General features: G+C 38.5%; 1 protein-coding gene across 6 annotated transcripts in view; it reads right to left on the reverse strand.

Annotated features, from left to right (window-relative positions):
• HERC4 (HECT and RLD domain containing E3 ubiquitin protein ligase 4) overlaps nucleotides 1–20293 on the reverse strand; it is a 145643-nt gene extending 125350 nt beyond the window's left edge. For 5 of the 6 annotated variants that reach the window (XM_066348964.1, XM_066348962.1, XM_066348960.1 and 2 more), the window contains exons 1-2: nucleotides 19900–20293; nucleotides 17715–18019 (exon numbers count right to left, since the gene is read on the reverse strand). In XM_066348964.1, coding sequence (XP_066205061.1) covers nucleotides 17715–17940 — 226 coding nt within the window. In that variant the 5' untranslated portion in view covers nucleotides 17941–18019; nucleotides 19900–20293. Of the gene's footprint in view, nucleotides 1–11473; nucleotides 11607–17714; nucleotides 18020–19899 lie in introns of those variants that run through there. The other variant, XM_066348965.1, reaches the window with a different exon arrangement.
• Between the last annotated feature and the right edge of the window lie 632 nt (nucleotides 20294–20925).

Genomic DNA, 20925 nt, shown 5'->3' on the forward strand with positions numbered 1-20925 from the left:
ATTGACCTAAAAACAAAAACTGACAAAAATAAAATCATACTTGGAGACCTCAATACACCGCTGATGGCTCTAGATTGTTCATCCAAACAGAAAATCAATAAAGATATATTGGCCTTAAACGAAACACTAGAGCACCTGGATATGATAGACATCTACAGGACACTTCATCCCAAAGCGACAAGAGTATACATTTTTCTCTAGTGTACATGGAATATTCTCAAGAATTGACCATATGTTGGGTCACAAAAATAACATCAGTGAATTCAGAAAAATTGAAATTGTCCCAAGCATATTTCCTGATAATAAAGGCTTGAAACTAGAATTCAACTGCAAAAAAGAGGACAAAAATGTGAAAACTAAACAACATACTTTTAAAAAATGAATGTGTCAAAGAAGAAATAAGCGCAGAGATCAAAAGATATATACAGACAAATGAAAATGACAATACGACAGATCAGAATCTATGGGATGCAGCAAAAGCAGTAATAAGAGAAAAGTTCACATCACTTCAGGCCTATATGAACAAACAGAGAGAGCCCAAGTGAACCACTTAACTTCACACCTTAAGGAACTAGAAAAAGAAGAACAAAGACAACCCAAAACCAGCTGAAGAAAGGAAATAATAAAAATCAGAGTAGAAATAAATGAAATAGAGAACAGAAAAACTATTGAAAAAATTAATAAAACAAGGAGCTGGTTCTTTGAAAGATCAACAAAATGGACAAACCCTTGGCAAGACTAACCAAAGAAAAAAGAGAAAGGACTCATATAAACAAAATCCAAAATGAAACAGGAGATATCACCACGGACATCATAGATATACAAAGAATTATGGTAGAATACTACGAAAAACTATATGCCACTAAATTCAACAATCTAGAAGAAATGGATAAATTCCTAGAACAATACAATCTTCCTAGACTGAGTCATGAAGAAGCAGAAAGCCTAAACAGACCAATTAGCAGGGAGGAAATAGACAAAACTATTAAAAAACCTCCCCAAAAATAAAAGTCCAGGCCCAGACGGTTACACTAGTGAATTGTATCAAACATTCAAAGAAGACTTGGTTCCTATTCTACTCAAAGCCTTCCAAAAATTTGAAGAAGAAGCAATACTTCCAAACACATTTTATGAGGCCAACATAACCCTCATACCAAAACCTGGCAAGAACGGCACAAAAAAGAAAACTACAGACCAATATCTCTAATGAATAAATAGAGATGCAAAATATTAAACAAAATACTGGCAAATCGAATACAACAACATATTAAAAAAATAATACATCATGATCAAGTGGGATTCATCCCAGAATCTCAAGGATGGTTCAACATACGTAAAACGGTTAACGTAATACACCATATCAACAAAACAAAGAACAAAAACCACATGATCTTATCTATATATGCAGAAAAGGCATTCGATAAAATACAACACAACTTTATGTTTAAGACACTCAACAAAATGGGTATAGAAGGAAAATATCTCAACATGATAAAAGCCATATATGATAAACCATCAGCCAACATCATGTTAAATGGCATAAAACTGAGGACTTTCCACTTTAAATCAGGAATAAGACAGGGTTGTCCACTCTCCCCACTCTTATTTAACGTGGTGCCAGAAGTTCTGGCCAGAGCAATCAGACAAGAGAAAGAAATAAAAGGCATCCATATCGAAAAAGAAGAAGTAAAGGTATCACTTTTTGCAGATGATATGATCCTATACATCGAAAACCCAAAGACTCCACAAAAAGATTACTAGAAACAATAAACCAATACAGTAAGGTTGCAGGATACAAAATTAACATACAAAAGTCCATAGCCTTTCTATATGCCAACAATGAAATATTAGAAAACGAACTCAAAAAAATAATATCCTTCACGATTGCAACAAAAAAAAATAAAATACCTAGGAATAAACATAACAAAGAATGTAAAGGACCTATATAACGAAAACTACAAAGCATTGTTAAAGAAAATCGAAAAAGATACGATGAGATGGAAAAATATTCCATGTTCTTGGATAGGAAGAATAAATATAATCAAAATGGCCATATTACCCAAAGCAATTTATAAATTCAATGCAATTCCCATCAAAATTCCTCTGATATTTTTTAAAGAAATGGAACAAAAAATCATCAGATTTATATGGAACTATAAAAAACTATCCGAATAGCCAAAGCAATGCTAAGGAAAAAGAATGAATCTGGGGGCATTACAATACCTGACTTCAAACTACATTATAGGGCCACGACAATCAAAACAGCATGGTATTGGCAGAAAAACAGACCCTCAGACCAATGGAACAGAATAGAAAGTCCAAAAATAAAACCACATATATATGGTCAAATAATTTTCGATAAAGGGGCCAACAACACACAATGGAGAAAAGAAAGCCTCTTCAACAAATGGTCCTGGGAAACCTGGAAAGCCACATGCAAAAGAATGAAACTCGACTACAGCTTGTCCCCTTGTACAAAAATTAATTCAAAATGGATCAAAGACCTAAATATAAGACCTGAAACAATAAAGTACATAGAAGACATAGGTACTAAATTCATGGACCTGGGTTTTAAAGAGCATTTTATGAATTTGACTCCAAAGGCAAGAGAAGTGAAGGCAAAGATAAATGAATGGGACTACATCAGACTAAAAAGTTTTTACTCAGCAAGAGAAACTGACAACAAAAACAGAAAGCCAACTAAATGGGAAATGATATTTTCAAACAACAGCTCAGATAAGGGCCTACTATCCAAAATATACAAAGAACTCATAAAACTCAACAACAAACAAACAATCCAATAAAAAATGGGAAGAGGACATGAACAGACACTTCTCCCAGGAAGAAAGACAAATGGCCAACAGATATATGAAAAGATGCTCATCTTCATTAGTTATTAGAGAAATGCAAATCAAAACTACAATGAGATACCACCTCACACCTGTTAGATTAGCTATTATCAACAAGACAGGTAATAACAAATGTTGGAGAGGCTGTGGAGAAAAAGGAACCCTCATTCACTGTTGGGGGGAATGTAAAGTAGTACAACCATTATGGAAGAAAAGTATGGTGGTTCCTCAAAAAACGGAATATAGAACTACCTTATGACCCAGCAATCCCTCTACTGGGTATATACCCCCAAAACTCAAAAACATTGATACGTAAAGACACATGTAGCCCCATGTTCATTGCACCATTGTTCACAGTGGCCAAGATATGGAAACAACCAAAAAGCCCTTCAATAGAAGACTGGATAAAGAAGATGTGGCATATAGCCCTTGCCGGTTGGCTCAGCGGTAGAGCGTCGGCCTGGCATGCGGGGGACCCGGGTTCGATTCCTGGCCAGGGCACATAGGAGAAGCACCCATTTGCTTCTCCACCCCCACACCTCCTTCCTCTCTGTCTCTCTCTTCCCCTCCCGCAGCCAAGGCTCCATTGGAGCAAAGATGGCCCGGGCGCTGGGGATGGCTCCATGGCCTCTGCCCCAGGCGCTAGAGTGGCTCTGGTCGCGGCAGAGCGACGCCCCGGAGGGGCAGAGCATCGCCCCTGGTGGGCGTGCTGGGTGGATCCCGGTCGGGCGCATGCGGGAGTCTGTCTGACTGTCTCTCCCCGTTTCCAGCTTCAGAAAAATACAAAAAGAAATTGTGGCATATATACACTATGGAATACTACTCAGCCATAAGAAATGATGACATTGGATAATCTACAACAAAATGGTGGGATCTTGATGACATTATATGGAGTGAAATAAGTAAATCAGAAAAAACCAAGAACTACATGATTCCATACATTGGTGGGACATAAAAACGAGACTAAGAGACATGGACAAGAGTGTGGTGGTTACGGGGGGCAGGGGGCCGCAGGAGGGAAGGAGGGAGAGGGGAAGGGGCACAAAGAAAACTAGATAGAGGGTGACAGAGGACAATCTGACTTTGGCTGATGGGTATGCAACATAATTGAATGACAAGATAACCTGGATATGTTTTCTTTGAATATACGTACCCTAATTTATTGATGTCACCCCATTAACACTAATAAAAATTTATTTATAAAAAAAAAAAAAGAAAGAAATGCTGAAATTACCGTATTCCCAATGTATAACACACTCCCATGTATAAGACACATCTTAATTTTGGGGCCCGAAATTTGGAAAAAAAATGTATTGCATAGTTATTGAACTCAAGTTTTATTCATCATAAAATTCATACAACTCTTCATCACTGGTCAAACTCCCATCCATTAGCTTGTTCTCATCTGTGTCTGATGACGAATCACTGTCTTCAACAATGAACGCAAAAACAAGCGAAAAGGCGGGAAATGCAAGTAAAAAAAATCTACAACTACAGCTAGTACTCAACTTACAACCACAATCGGTCTGACAGATGGGTTGTAACATGATTTGGTCATAAGTTGAGTAGGCTATATGTACAGTACTGTGAAATGATATTATAAAAATCTTTAAGTCATATTTTATAATAATTTTCTTTCATTATTGTTATATATCATAATTTTCTTTGTTCATTTTATGCCATTTGTATAATCTCTACATCATTTTGTTTCTTATTTTTACATTTGTCAGGTTTAAGTAAAACACCGCATTACCAATACAACTGGTTTAATATTTACAAAGACAATTTCCTCTTGGTAGACATCTTGGAAGGGGTTTGATGAAAAATATCCAAGGCACAAAACACAAATTGCTGTACTGAGACTGGGATAACAGTTGAAATGGTGCATTCGGAGATGGTAGTGCTGCCAGAAGCTGGTCCACACTGTTGTACACCCAGCTGGGCAACACTTGCGCTGCCAGACACGGAGCAGTCGTGGCTAGCAATTGTGGTCGTAACGTCGAATGGTCATAAGTTGCATAGGTCATAAGTTGATCAATATTTGTACTGTGTAAGACACACCCAGTTTTTAGACCCCAATTTTAAAAAATAATAAGTAAATAAATAATTTTGCAGTGTGCATCTTATACATGGGGAAATACAGTAAAAGACTCTAACATAAATGAAATATATTGCTTAACTTTAATTTCTTTTTTAAAAAAGAATGAATCCTCAGAATATACTAGCCAATTTTTTATTCTTCCTTTTTAAGATTCTTTATATGTATGGGTTTTTTGTTTGTTTGTTTTGTATTTTTCTGAAGTTGGAAATGGGGAGGCAGTCAGTCAGACTCCCGCATGCGCCTGACCGTGATCCACCTGGCATGCCCACCAGGGGGTGATGCTCCGCCCATCTGGGGCATTGCTCTGTTGCAACCAGAGCCATTCTAGCACCTGAGGCAGAGGCCAGAGAGCCATCCTCAGCGCCCGGGCTAACTTGGCTTCAGTGGAGCCTTGGCTGCAGGAGGGAAGAGAGAGACAGAGAGGAAGGAGAGGGGAAGGGGTGGAGAAGCAGATGGGCGCCTCTCCTGTGTGTCCTGGCCGGGAATTGAACCCGGGACTCCTGCACGCCAGGCCGATGCTCTACCACTGAGCCAATGTATGTTTGGCACCCATTCATCACAGGACCAAACTCTAATTTCTAAAGATAACAACTTGCCTACTAGCATGCTTTTCATATGCAACCCAAACAATCTAGAGTTTATACCACCAACTATGTCCTTATCTAACTCTCACACACCAAGCCAGTATTTCACCTACCCTAAATCATCCCAGGACCAGATCTCCCCCGTGTCTGGTCTTCTGCCTCCTCACTACCCTAATATCTTCCCCTATGGCCCTGTGTGGTATGTGGTGACCCCTCTCTCCAGATCTGAGTGTAAAAATCTTCTTGTTAGCCTCATTCCTGTTTCTTCTTCTGACCACATCAACTTTTCTATACCCTATCCAACATGTACATTGTTAGAACAGTTTCAAATTTTAAATTTTTGGGTGTAATGTAGCTGATGGCCAGCAAGCTCACTGAAACAGGTGTCTAATTATCCTCCCTTCCTATGGCATATCCAATAAAATATACTGACAATATGTACATTCAGTAAGCCCCTCTATGGTCCTTCTGTGTGTACCGTAGTGTTGCCAGTATAGTGATAAAGACACATAAGGTAAGGTTTCTACCCTTCAGAAACTGACATGGTAAAGAAGATTTGCATCCAAATAATTGGTAAAACAACTTATATACTGAATGCCAGGTAACTAACTATACTTGGTACTTCACAAAACATGCACTTTGAGTTCTTACAACAGTGACCAGTGAGACATAAGACATGGTGCTTCAGCAGGGCAAATTAAAGAGGCAGAAATGGAAATATGCCTTAGAAAGATTAATCCTAAATTAATAAGGATAATTAGAACAGGAAGATCAGTTAGAAAGCTACTGCCACATTTTTTACATAGACCAGTAACAAAATAAAAACAAATAATTTTAGACTGAGATAGGAGGAAACTATTGCCCAAGACTTTAAGGTTCCTAGCTGAAGGTCACATACATAGCCATTTGTAAAGAAAATGAAATGTAAGTGCTACTAGAAAAAGAAGCAATAAGATTTGGCAATAAAATCAATGTATGCTATGGGCTAGAAAGCAGACCCTAAGGTGAATTTAAGTTCTGAATCTAAGTGAATTCAAGAAGCATTAATAAGCAAGGATGAAGAGTTGTTTTTGCAGTTTATTTTAGAGGTAGAGATAGCTAACTTACAGTACAATGGTTTCCATTTAAAATATCCCTTTTTCGTTCTCTACATTTTATCAGTTTTATAATCTCAGAAATACGTATATTTGGGTCCTGGCCAGTTGGCTCAGTGGAAGACCATTGGCCTGGTGCATGGATGTTCCAGGTTTGATTCCTGGTCAAGGCACACAGAAGTGCCCATATGCTTCTCCACCTCTCCCCCTCTCACTTCTCATGCATGCTCGTTCTCTCTCTCTCCCCTTCTCCTGCAACCATGGCTCCACTGGAGCAAGCTGGCCTTGGGGGCTGAGGATGGCTCCATGGCCTCACCTCAGGAGCTAAGAAGAGCTCAATTGCTGAGCAACAGAGCAATGCCCCAGATGGGCAGAGCTTCACCCCCTAGTGGGTTTGCTGGGTGAATCCCGGTGCAGGTGCATGCGCGAATCTTATCTCTCACTGGATTTAAAAAAATAAAAAAAGCCTGACCAGGTGGTGGCGCAGTGGATAAGCACAGGCTGGGCCGCCGATGACCCAGGTTCGAGACCCCAAGGTCGCCAGCTTGAGTGCGGGCTTATCTGGTTTGAGCAAAAGCTCACCAGCTTGGACCCAAGGTCGCTGGCTCAAGCAAAAGGTTACTTGGTCTGCTGAAGACCCACGGTCAAGGCACACATGAGAAGGCAATCAATGAACAGCTAAGATGTCGCAATGCACAACAAAAAACTAATGATTTATGCTTCTCATCGCTCCATTCCTGTCTGTCCCTATCACTTTCTCTGTCTTTGTAAATAAATAAATAAATAATAAAAAGAAAAAAATATATATATTTGTTTGTACTGATATAGATATTTCTCCCATAGTCAAGCACTATAAAATAGTGGATGCCCTGTTTATTAACATATTTATATACTAAAGCAGATAAGTTTAGGCATTGTTGTTAAAATAGCTACAACCATAAAATAAGAGAGATGTAATTAAATGCGCTTTTTTTTTTTTTTTTTACAGAGACAGAGAGTCAGAGAGAGGGATAGACAGGGACAGACAGACAGGAACAGAGAGAGATGAGAAGCATCAATCATCAGTGTTTCATTACGACACCTTAGTTGTTCATTGATTGCTTTTGCATATGTGCCTTGACCGTGGGCCTTCAGCAGACCGAGGTTTATGCTATGTGAAGACATAATGAGAAGACGAACATCTTTGAACCTGGAAGTGGAGTCCTCACCTGACACCAAATCTCCTAGCACCTCGATCTGGGACTCCACAAGATATAATAAAATATATATGTATATAACTAGATATGAACATATTTTAATTCTGCTCTTATTTTTCAGTTTTTCACATGAATTAGAGAATCCATTTGTCCCCGTGCAAAAAAAACACCTTTGGTATTTTTATTAGGATCACATTAAATTGACAAATGAATTTTAGAGGAGAGTGGCAGGTGTATGTAGGTTGAGTGTTCCTACCCACAAATGTGGTTTCCATTTGTTCAAGTCTTTGTGGCCCTCAGGGTGCTTCCTAAGTCTTCTTCATATAGATCACGCACATTTCAAGCTTACAAAAGAGATGAAGTAGAGTGGGCAACTATTTAGGTTATCCTTAATTTATAAAGTTGTTATATATATTACCTTTCTGTGCATATAAATATTTAAACATTTTCAAATCTACAAACCTATCTCATTCTCAACCAGGGGACTGCCCGGTATAGTCTTCCAGCTCATATGCCATCCTTCCTATAACAACTCATCTATAAGCTATTCCATCCCAAATGGTTACAATATTCATGTTAGACATAGACAGCACTGCTCATGCACTTTAAAAGACTTAGCACATTTAATATTTATATGCATTACTATTTATTTGTGCACTTATTTTATCTTCCCTTCTAAATCTTTAAATGATATTCATCACATTATACTCAAAAAGTTGTCAAATGAACAAATTTAAAACTTTCATTTGAGCCTGACCAGGTGGTAGCACAGTGGATGGAGTGTCATCTGGGATCCTGATGGCCCAGGTTTGAAACCCCAAAGTCGATGGCTTGACATGGAATCATAGACATGACTCCAAAGTCACTGGCTTGAGCCCAAAGGTCACTGGCTTGAGCCAAAGGTCACTGGCTTAAGCAATGGGTCACTGGCTAGCTTGAGCCCCAATCCACCCCAATGAAGGCACATATGAGAAAGCAATTCTTTAACAACTAATGTGCACAACTATGAGTTGATGCTTCTCATCTCTCTCTCTTCCTGCCTCTCACTAAAAAACAAGAACAAAAAATTTCATTTGCAAATATCTTCTTATGAGCTTATCAATTTTGTAAAGTGAGGCACAACTGTGCTTAAAATGTTTAAATAAATTTAGTTATCAGTCCTTCTACACTAAAATTAAAAATGTTCTCTTTCCTAAAGAAATAAACAGAGATGGAAATAAAGACTACATTTATGTATGTGTCCCTGGCAGCATTATATGTAACAAAAATCTGGAAATAAATTCCAAAAAATTAGAACACAAATACATTTTGGTACATTTAAATGAAATGTTAAATTATCATTAATAGGCCCTGGCCTATTGGCTCAGTGGATAGAGCATCAGCCCAGCATGTGGATGTCCTAGGTTCAATTCACAGTCAGGGCATACAGGAGAAGTGACCATCGGCTTCTCCACTCCCCCCATCTCTTTCTCTTCTCCCTGCCTACCGCAGCCAAGGCTCAATTAGTTCAAGCACATTGGCCCCAGGCACTGAGGATGACTTCGTGGAGCCTCAGCCTCAGGGGCTAAATATTAGCACAGTCTCGAGAATGGCCCCAGATGGGCAGAGCATCGGCCCCAGATGGGGATTGCCGAGTAGATCCCAGTCAGGAGTCTGTCTCACTATCTCCCTTCCTCTCATTTAATAAATATATATATATTATATAAGTATATATAATATATTCTCATTTAATAAATATATATATTATATAAATATAAAATAATGTGAAAAAACAATTCTAAAGAATTCTAAAATGTTTTCCTATGGTCAAGAAAAGCTAAACTATAATTCTGCCATGGGGGGGAAAAAAAAGAATTTCAGGTAAATAAAATATTATGGTTTACAGACTGAGCCACCAAAATTTAAGAAATTTCCCTTTTAACAAAAATAACTGCAACAATACAATTGTACACAGATTTTTCTAGCATGTAATTATCACAATTTGTTTAGATATAAAAATTGTTGCCTTTTAAATTCCATCAGCATGGAAATAAAACATAAAAGCTGAAAGGAATTAAACCACAGACTCTTTGATATAGTCTCTTCATTAATGCCCACTTTTCTACTTACTAAAACAACCCTGACCCCCAAAACACCTTGTAACAATGTCTGAATACATTTTCTCATTAGGTTTACTTTAATAGTATCCAAAATACCTGCTATGCTCTATAACCTAGGAAAACTAAGTATCTATGAAAATGAGGCTTGGCTTATTTATTCAAAACAATTAAAAAAAATACATGGGGTTTGCCCTAGCTGGGTGGCTCAGTGGATCAGGTGTTGACCCAGTGCACCAGAGGTCACAGGACTAACCCCGGTCTGGGAACAAACAAGAACCAATCAGTGAGTACACAACTAAGGGGAACTACTAAGTGAAACAAGTTGATGCTTCCCTCTCCCTCTCTTTCCCTTCCTCTCTCTCCCTCTCAAATCAAAGGAAAGCTTTTTTAAATAAAATACATGGGATTTGTGAGTAATGATCTTCAACATGCTACATCTGTATGGCATACTGCGGACACGGATCCCTTGGAAAACTTATTAAGGAAATGACAGAAACTAGACCACCTAGGTTCTCATCTTTAGCAGGGCTCCTTAATAAATGCCCAAAATGTAGAACTGAAATCTACCATACTCCAGGTTCTTTCAAGGAAAAAAATATAGCTCACCTCCAATCAGATACAACTCAAGATCCTCCTCCTTCTCCCTCCAGGGAGCACAGACTCACTGTTCCCTTACCCCTCTTGCTCTTCTTCCCCCACGTGTCCATCTCCTAAACTGTAAGGATCCTCAAGAGACTTGCAACCAGGAGAACAGGGGCAGCGGCAGCTCATCCTGGGCTAACCTCTTCTGACTTCCCAGTGTAGGCTCATTTCTTTCCCATACTCTTCCTAGAGAGCCAAAGCAGCCCCACCTAGACTCTCCCCTGTTGCTTCTTCTATTCTAGACCCTTCTTTGTTTCACTGTCTCCAGCTTTAATAAACATACTCTCAAAAAAAAAAACAACAACCCACTAACATGCCAACCAAAAAGAGAAAATCATTGCTTCAAATTTTTTTTTAAAAGCCTCTATTTGTTAAAACTGCTCAGATTAGGCAACTACTGTTATTAATGTCTTCTCTGTGGGTTAAGGTTTTTATAAAGCATGCACCAAACCAATGCATCTTACAGAAAGGTAAACAGCAGACAACATAACTAACCCAAGTTCCAATATTAGTCATCAAATTAATGGCATCTGGCAGTTTACCCTGAACCTTGGCTAGTAGCACAGCATAGCATTAGACAACAAAGACATACAAAATGATATATAACGAGGTGCTACCATAATAGATTTTTGTTCATTTGTTTGAATATTTGTCATACCACACAAGAATATACTGAAGTACCAAAGTGGTATCACAGTGCAAGATCTTGGTAAAATAATGATTTCAATAAGTCATCAAATAGAATGGCACAGAAACAATCTCTACATTAGAATTTGATCTGCCTCAAATAGAAGATATTACTATAAATAATTCTAAACATAAGCACAATATAGTGAATAAGGTAGGAGACTGGTAGACTTAAATTTTAAGATTCACCAGTGACCACCTGCTCTTTTGACATTACTTACCAACTTGTGCTGCCATTTCTCCGTAAACTTATCCCCTAAGATGAGGATAATTCTTGCAAATTGTGTCACAAGCATTTTGAAAGGAACCATGAGTTATTGTGTAATGCTCTTGAAAGTCCTCAGATGTAGGGTCCTACACAAAGTAAAGTATTATTACACATCTCTCTAAAAGTAGTCATCTGTTTGCATTATGATTTTTGTTCCTACCCTTGACACTGAGATTCTTGGGCACAAACCTTTCTCAAAGTGTCCAAAATAAGCCTCCATTCCTGACTCAAGTAATTATTTTTGTCAAGTCTTCACATTTCATCCATATTTTTCTCTTCCTTAGAAGGTACAGTTAAAATTAGGTGTTATAAAACATAATGAGCTTCTTTGGTATTACATGCTTTGGTTCAAGAAATATGTGGAATAATTTGGTACTTTAAATCCACTCTTAAGTATCTTTATTTTCCATATTAATACATTTATTTTTCCTTATTTTAAAAATCTCAACTACATTTTAAGAAGTTCATTAACAGACTTGCTTTATGAACAAGAAAGCAGGTCAGAAACTGAAGCAAGAGCAAACAAGGAATTACTGCTATGTGGCCAAAATACTTGATTGGAATGACCCAACAATAGAAATGATCATTCTGGGCTACAAGAAACAGAATCTTTATATCTTCTAGAGAAGAGTTTTACCATACTATTCTAAACTACTCCGGTGGCTTTGCTAATCACATTAGCCTTTGAGTCAAGAATAAAATAGACCCTGGCCAGTCAGCTCAGTCGGTAACAGTGAGATATGATACCCTCCTCTTCTACTAAGAAGCTTCAAAGGCATTTTATGACTTAGGCCAAGCGTTCTGAGAGATTTTGTAAAAATCATTTTTATACATGAGTGTGATTTACACCAGCTCAAGATGGCCGATCGCAATCCTGCTTAGGAAGGGCTGTTATATTGTAAATGAGGAGGTTTTCATCCTACGTTTTGAATGGAAGGAGGAAGGAGACTGGGACTCTCTTCCTTCCCCACACCTGTGAGGAGGAAGGTTAAACAGCCAGGAATGCAGGGAGATTTGAGTAGCCCTTTCCTTTCCCCTCTCTTTCTTCTTAATAGACAATTTACAAATGCTTATCCTCTGAAATCATGTAAGCCCCCTCCCATTCTGAAATCATGTGATTGACGTATGTACCTCTAGACCAGAGGTCAGGAAACTTTTTGGCTGAGAGAGCCATGAACACCACATATTTTAAAATGTAATTCCATGAGAGCCATACAACGACCCGTGTACGTTAGGCATTATCCAATAAAAATTTGGTGTTGTCCCGGAGGACAGTTGTGATTGGCTCCAGACACCCGCAACCATGAACATGAGCGGTAGGAAATGACTGGATTGTAATACATGAGAATGTTTTATATTTTTAATGTTATTATTTTTTTTATTAAAGATTTGTCTGCGAGCCAGATGCAGCCATCAAAAGAGCCACATCTGGCTCACGAGCCATAGGTTCCCAACCCTTGCTCTAGACCAGGGGTCTCAAACTCGCGGCCCACCCACCAATTTTGTGCGGCCCGCAGACTGGCCTGCAGACTAATCCACGAAGTTTGATTAGTCTGCGGGCCGCACAAAATTGGTGGGCGGGCCGCATGCAGCCCACGGGCCACGAGTTTGAGACCCCTGCTCTAGACAAAAGAATCACAAGACCCATGTATATGAACTTGTGTTCTGTAAAGGGTATATAAGATATAAGAAATCTAAGTTCAGGGAGCACGTGTCTTTGGAGCCACAGGCCCTGCGTGTTCCGCCGGCTTTAATAAATTCTCTTTTTCCTCTTATACAGTTTTCTGAGTGTCTATCCTCCATTAGGTTGCCTTCCTGCAACAAGAGCATTGCCCCAAACTATCAAGGTTGTGGGTTCAATCCCAGGTCAGGGCACATATGGGAAGTGACCAATGAATGCACAACTAAGTGGAACAAATGAATGCCTCTCACCCTCTCTCTCTCTCTAAAGTCAAACTTAAAAATATATACATATTTAAGAATTTAGTTGGTGTTGGTGCAATATTATATATTTAAAATAAAACTCTCAACCTTCTTATATGGTTCCTAAAATGGCTTCTCTTTGAATTTATGCATGGAGGGGGGGAGAAAATATATCTTCATTGTATAACCTTAATTATAATTTTTTTTTTATTTTTTTATTTTTCCAAAGTATTAAGTGGGGAGGCAGAGAGACAGACTCCCACACATGCCCAGCTGGGATCCACATGGCATGCCCACCAGGAGGCGATATTCTGGCCACCTGGAGCATTGCTCTGTTGTGGCTTGAGCCATCCTAGTGCCTGAGGAGGACATGGAGCAGTCCTCAGCCCCTGGGGCAACTTTGCTCCAAAAGAGCCTTGGCTGCAGGAAAGGAAGAGAGAGATTGAGAGGAAGGAAAGGGGAAAGGGTGGAGAAGCAGATGGGCACTTCTCCTATGTGCCCTGACCGGAAATCAAACCCAGGACTTCCACATGCCAGACTGACGCTCTACCGCTGAGCCAACCGGCCAGGGCCTATAAAATAATTTTAAGAGATTATTTTAACCTTCAGAATTACATTAAAATACTGGTAGAAATTAGTTTCCTCCTAGGTAAATATTCTCTACCTTCTAAATATGGCATAGAAAAAACTTTGTGGGATATGGGAAAAATCAGAGCATTTAGGCTAGTAATAGTTGGTTAGTCTCTTATTCTTTTTTAAAGTTTCCTCATCTGTAAAATGGGGAACATAAAACCTGCCCCATTTTTGAGGATTAAATGAGATAATCTACTTAAAAGAATTTTGCAAACCATAAAATCCTATCAAAAGTCATTTTCTAATAGAACTATATCACATTACTTAGATTATGGTCATAAAATAGTTTAGTACTATTTTTTACATGAAACAGGGAAATTAATGTACAAAACATATTTAGGACCATGGTCACCAAATTATACCTAAGATTTTTCCATATATAGTGAATAAATTATCTTAAGTACACTTCCTATGTTATCATAAAGTCTTTAGACATGAATTTGTAAGTATAAAATTAAAACAACTTAGTTGCACTGGCCTAGCATACTGAAGATTAAATACATTTACCTATTAGCTATGAATTAAGAAACTGAGAGCCACTAATTAAAAAAAAAAGTTAAAAAAATTCTTATGAAAGAAAAATACATACATGAAAGTGAAACAGATGTTCTTTTCTCTGGAAGTTAATTAGAAAGAGCCGGTAGTGATAGCAAGGGGTATACACATACAAGAGAACCAGAGTTGAACATGGATATAATCTGCACTCTTGGTATAAGGAAAATCAGTGAAATCTTCCTATGTTGTTTCTAAAAAGTTTAAATGGTAAGCTCTCCCAACAGGCCCTAAGTCAAATCTATTAACTATACTGTAAGGCCAAGTCCGCCAGTAGGTTATCACAGCTCTTAGAAATAGCTTAACCTTAATGAATGAGACCACCTTTCTCTTTATTATATTTAGTACAGTTACAAAGCCAATCTCTGTAAGAAACAATTTTTAGCACCCTCTACACAAGTTTAAAGCTCTTATGAAGTGAATCATTATGTTTATAACATGGTCCTAGAAATTCAACCAGACTCACTCAATTACCAGAAAAATTTAAAACCAATTAAGAATGAACTTATCTGCTTATTCAGTTCTCAAACTCACAAATTTTAAAAAGAGTTGGAGAAGGGGTGCTTTTAAATCACCAAGGAATTATTATAAAGGGAAATGCTTTTAGTTGAAAACATTAAAATTTTCCACCCAAGCACTTCAAATCAAAACTGAGGTTAAATGTTCCTGTAAGAGGCCCTGGCCAAGCGACCCAGTGGATAAAGTGCCATCCTGGTGCACCGAGTTTGTGGGTTCAATTGCTGGTCAGGGCATGTACAAGAAGCAATCAATGAGTGCACAACTAATTGGAACAAGTTGATGCTTCTCTTGCTCTCACTCTCTCCCCCACTTCCTCTCCTTCTCAAATCAATGGGGGGGGGGGGGGAGTCCCTATCAGAGTAACTACCTCCCTTTGAACTTTTACTTTCTCTCCTACCTCTCTATAACCTTGGTACACTTCAATATAACACAGAACCTGAACTTCTGGTAATAAGGAATCAGGATCCTCTCCTTAAAAAACAAAACTATTCCAGCCCCAGATTTATTTTTTGGCTATTTATGTGACCAATGATTGAATTAAACTTAGGACTTCATTTTCTCTCAGAAATCTTTCTTTAATTCTATCCCACAATGTCATTTCCCATCATTTAAACTTCCTAGACTCAAAGTACATATCACATCATGCAAATTTTCAATTCTCTCCAGTTATTTCATTTATGTGTGCCTTAACTCCCAACCCAGGCACTACATTTTTCAAAACAAAGTTCATGCCTTTCAATTCCCTATACCATAGACTGTGGTGTACCCTGGACAATGAGGCAATCCTAAAGAGGTATCACAAATCAGGTAAACCCAACCTCCCAGCCTTCTATTACCAAATAATGTTTCCAGGATGAATCAACATGTCACAATGCAATTATTACAATGTCAACACAAGAAACTTCTTCTAGGTAGTTAAGTTTCTCAGAATCTCACCTACAGAGCTAAAAGCTGTTCCAGCACTACAATCGTTATACTATTCATGCAGTGTCTACCCCTGTCCTGGATATAGAACAGGTGTTTGTTTAATAACATTTATAATTTTTAAAGCTTAGCCAATTTAAGTAACTATATTGGTAATTCCTATGTGCTGGCTTTATACTATACTTTCTACTTGCCTCTAGCCTCTCAAAAATTACTAAAGCAATACAGAGGTATGTTCAGTTATTTCTGTGGGACATGTTAAATATAAGAATAGCAATACCCCCATACCATGAAAATTTCAACCTGAGGCAGCATTCCAAGCCAATCAAAAAAAGGTAAAGGATTCATCTGCCTCTAACAGTAATAACAAATACTTATCAGTAAATTATTATTCATGTCTACCAACATAGCCTACATGCCTAAGATTATGAAAATCTGATAAGATTCTATAAAATAGTCTTAGTGAGGTGAAGTACAAGAAAGCTTCCATTTATCTCGGGTTCTGCAATATTCAAACCTACTGTATTAAGCATCACAACCATTCATCCCCAAAAAAGTTATATTAAAAATTAAGGCAGAAGAAAACAGATTAAGACTCAACAAAAAAGGGTGAAAACTACACAGTATTTTACAAGATACAAGAGTGAAATCTAGAAAGGTGGTGAGATGGTTTGAAAGATGAATAATATACCTTAATATTTTAATATTTGATACCTACATTAACCCCTCAAAAAAAACTAACACTAAAAAACTCTTAAGTAAGTTCTAAAGAGAAATCCCTGCCACAGAAAATAGTTAAGTGTCATATTGTTGAAGTTAAAAGAAACTGTAAATCAATATACCTCCAGTCTTATCTAAATTACCACCTTAAGAGTAAAACTTCAATTATAATTAAAGCAAAATTCACACTATGATATTTCTGTGGTAATATTTTATTTCAAAATATGTATAGCCAGAAAAACAGAGCATAAAATGTGACCAAATTCCTCAAAATTCTCTTTACCCCACAAATTATTTTAAATTTGGCTTGTACGACTACTATAAAATCAGGACATCTCACAGTCACAAAAGTTTTAATAGCTAGTGATGCTACTTGCAACTCAGTGATTAGGGGAAAGAAGACATCTCACACTATACCAAATAAAATTATATACAATATTTAAAATGCTACAACAGGAAGAAAAATAGAAGAATTAGGATATATTTTAGGAAAGTAAAATGCTTTCATTTAGTGTTTTTTTCTTTCTAATGTATGGAAAACAACACAGTAAACTATGCATTTAAAATCTGCCCAAGGTGGCTAAAGAGCATTTGTTAAAGAAGACCTATATACTATATACTCTATGTACTCTGTACCAAATATCAGAACAATGCAGATTGGTTTTCCCTATTTGTTTTGCATCACCATAATTATGTTCTGAAACTAACGCTTCACACAGTAAGAATTTATAACAGTAGTTTAAAAAGTAAACCACACACTAAAGCACTCAGAAATATGCAAATGTAAAGGACATATTTAAATCCTGGTTTTGCTTTTAAGGCTTGATAAAAATTATAGGTTTAGAACTAGAGAAATTATTTGATGTTTCAAATATAAATGATATAATTATTAGAAATACCAAATAAAACCATTTTCAACTTACCTGGCTTCTTCCTGGATTTTTCATGACCTAGCTGTCCTAGATCATTACATCCACACGTGTACACTGTTCCATCATCCAGAACAAATACAGTATGTCTGAGTCCACATCCCACATCTTGAACCTTTTTGTTTATAAAAAAGTCACTTTTTCTGGGCTCTAATACAATTTCTTCATCAATTCCACCTAAACCTAGCTGTCCAAAAGATGCATTTCCCCAGCACAACATGTTTGTAATTCTTTAGGTCTTCCAGTTTCAATAAAAAACTCCCTTCTGAAACACTGGAAAGTTGGAGGTATTCCTAAAACTGAGGAGATAGAAAAAAAGTTAAGATGACTTCAAAGGCAATATGATGCATTGCTACTCTTTAACTAGCAAGGCTACAATAATCACTATATAATAAAACATTAAATCTATTTTGTATCATGCTACAATACATACAAGTATCATTCAGTTTCAAACGCCAATCGGTTGTTTTTTAAAAAATATATAACATAGAAAGTTTAGGGCAAATTTATCACTCTCCATGATTCTTTGTAAAAGTTAAAACATTTATTTTTTATTTTTTATCACCTTGTGATACTTCTACTAGAATTATGAAGTCTCTTGATAATATTAGTCTTCTTTTATTTTTGCTTTACATAATTTGAATGGAAGAAAGAAAACATCTATTTATTGCCTCGACAATAAAGCAGATAGGGAAAAACTGAGCTTTGAGAATCCCTAAAACAACATTTATTGTATAGGTTTACAACCACAATAACAACCTTAAAACTAAATGTCAATTTTCATTTGTTGAATAAAAAAACATAGAATCCTGAAATCTCCCTCAAGTCACAGCAGAATTAAACCTTCTAATTCCTACCTCCACATCAACAGAAAACTGAACTTCTAGTCTGTAATAAAAAACCAGTAATGTAACTTGAAATTTCCCACGATTTAAATGACTTTCAATTATTCACGCCAATATTGAGGCCCTAGAGAAAAATTCTCGTCAAGTCTTGATCTTAAGATGACCACCTCCGAAGATTATAGAAAATAAATAAATAGTAACACTCCGCCCTCGCTACAAGTTTAATTTTAAAACTAAATTGATGTACATAATTATAATACAAAAGAAAATAATGCAACTTAATATCAAGTTTCCCATTCAAATTCAACATTTTCTATTGTGAGCCTAACCGTGACTGAAAAATCGTTCCCCTGGGCAATCTAGATCTATCTATACCTGAGAGAATTATTTGAAGATGGAAAAAAAGAACTGCAAGTAACTCCAAGGCTGCTGATTTTTCGAGAATAGGGATGGGGGTTGGGCCACTGATAGTGTGGTGGCGAAATCTATGGAACTTTCCAGTACACCGAGTATTTTTTTGTCTGTCAAGACACAGATAAGAGTCCACTCACCTAAATCTACACAGATCTTTATATACATCCCGTTCCTAAATAACACAATTACAGGAAGTCAGCCTTAATCCCGTAGTAGGTACCCACGTTCCCCACAGAGACGCTAAGAGATTTCAGAACCCAACTTCGCTACGTTCCGGCTAGCAAGTGCCGAAGCTGTTCCATTCCATGAACCCATCTATTCACAGAAGTTTGATTTCGTTCTTTTGGGGCATCAGAAGTCGCTAGTTCCCAAGAGCTCTACATTGTCTACCCGTATTTTTTTTTTATCACTTTTTTATTTTAAGAGAGCACGGGGAAATACCCCTTGGCTTCAGCACACGAGGTTTAACCAACCTTTTCTTTTATAAGTGGGAAGGGGAATAAGAAAGGCGTCCTCACTCCAGCAACAGGTAGAGGGACGAGAGGCAGTTTTTTACTCCTATCATATTCCCTGAACATCCACTCAAATCAGTACGGGGGACCAGGGCAGAGGAACCCTCTGCACACAGCCAACCTCGTGGGCCGACCAGTCAATTACGGCAGCCGTCCGCTCCCAAAAGTCTCCGAGTCCCGCGGCCAAGGCTCGGCACCTCGGCGGCGCTCAGTCCGAGGGGCCCTTCCACAGGGAGGTGAGACAGTCCAGCCCCCGGCCAAGGAGCCCCGACACCGCGCTCGTCCCCCGTCCCCCACCACGAAGAAGCGCCAAGAAAGCACCCTGCGCCAGGCTGGCCTGTATCCACCCAGCCCCGCCTGCGCGACCTTAACGCCGTCACCCGCCCCGAACCCACCCGGACGACTCACCCGGCCCCTCAAGGGAGGGGAAGCCCAGGGCGAAGCGGGCGGTGCCTCGCCGGAGAGCTAGGTAACAAGCAGCCACGGCAGGTCTCCAGCTCTTGGACCCTCTTCCTTGAACCAGTGGCGGCAAACACCAGGCAGGTCTCCTTCGATAGAGGAACCGCTGCTCCTCTTTCCGGCTCCTATGAAACTTTGCCGGGTTCCTCTAAGAAGAGCAGCCGTCACCGCTGTCCAGTCCAGAGACAACGGTCAGCGACCTGGATGGACCCGGAGAGGAAGGACAGGAGCCAAGCTGGGTGGAGAGGGCGAAGGGTGGGAAGAGGAAAGGGAGAGACTGGGGAGAAGGGAGAGGGAGAGCTGTCTAGGCGAGGGAGGGGGGAGGGTAGAGCCGGCCGGAAGTGAATCACGGAGCACGCGCGCAAGCCCGCCCACTTCCCGCTCCGCGCGACAACGCCAGAATGCTCCTCTAGGGCGCTCCGATCCCGGCGCCTGCGTACTGTGCTGCTTTGCGTTGCTTTGAGAGGAAAGTGCTGAATACCCAAGTTTGAGTTTGCTGAAAGCGACGGAGGTGTGAGCGTGTTTTGTAACAACACTTCAGCCTGTTCAGGGGCATTTTAGTAAAAAAAATCTTTGTTTTTTTATTTGACTTTCTGCTCATAGGTTCCAGTCTTATTTTATTCTGCCTTTTACCAAGGAGAATTTTAAGTACCAGATGAAATGTAAATATAGTTTTAAAGGCGGGTGAAGGCTTTTATTTTGTCCCATAGTCTCAGCTGGAGCTAATCTAGGGATGACAGGAATGTTCAACGTAATGGCATTAAATGTCAGTACAGTACCACTATTTCAGGTTCCTCTAATGATGGCTGCCATCATTTTCTGCACTCTCCCCGGAAGATGAACTTACATTGCAGAATCTTCTTCATTCAGAGAAAATTAACTAATGCATATGACTGAAGTCCCTGCTTTATAAAAACGAAGTTCGGATATTCTAGTCTCATCTCTTAATAATAATATCTTATAATAATATCTTAT

This window comes from Saccopteryx leptura, chromosome 9 (assembly GCF_036850995.1).
Source record: "Saccopteryx leptura isolate mSacLep1 chromosome 9, mSacLep1_pri_phased_curated, whole genome shotgun sequence".
Taxonomy (NCBI): Eukaryota; Metazoa; Chordata; class Mammalia; order Chiroptera; family Emballonuridae; genus Saccopteryx; species Saccopteryx leptura.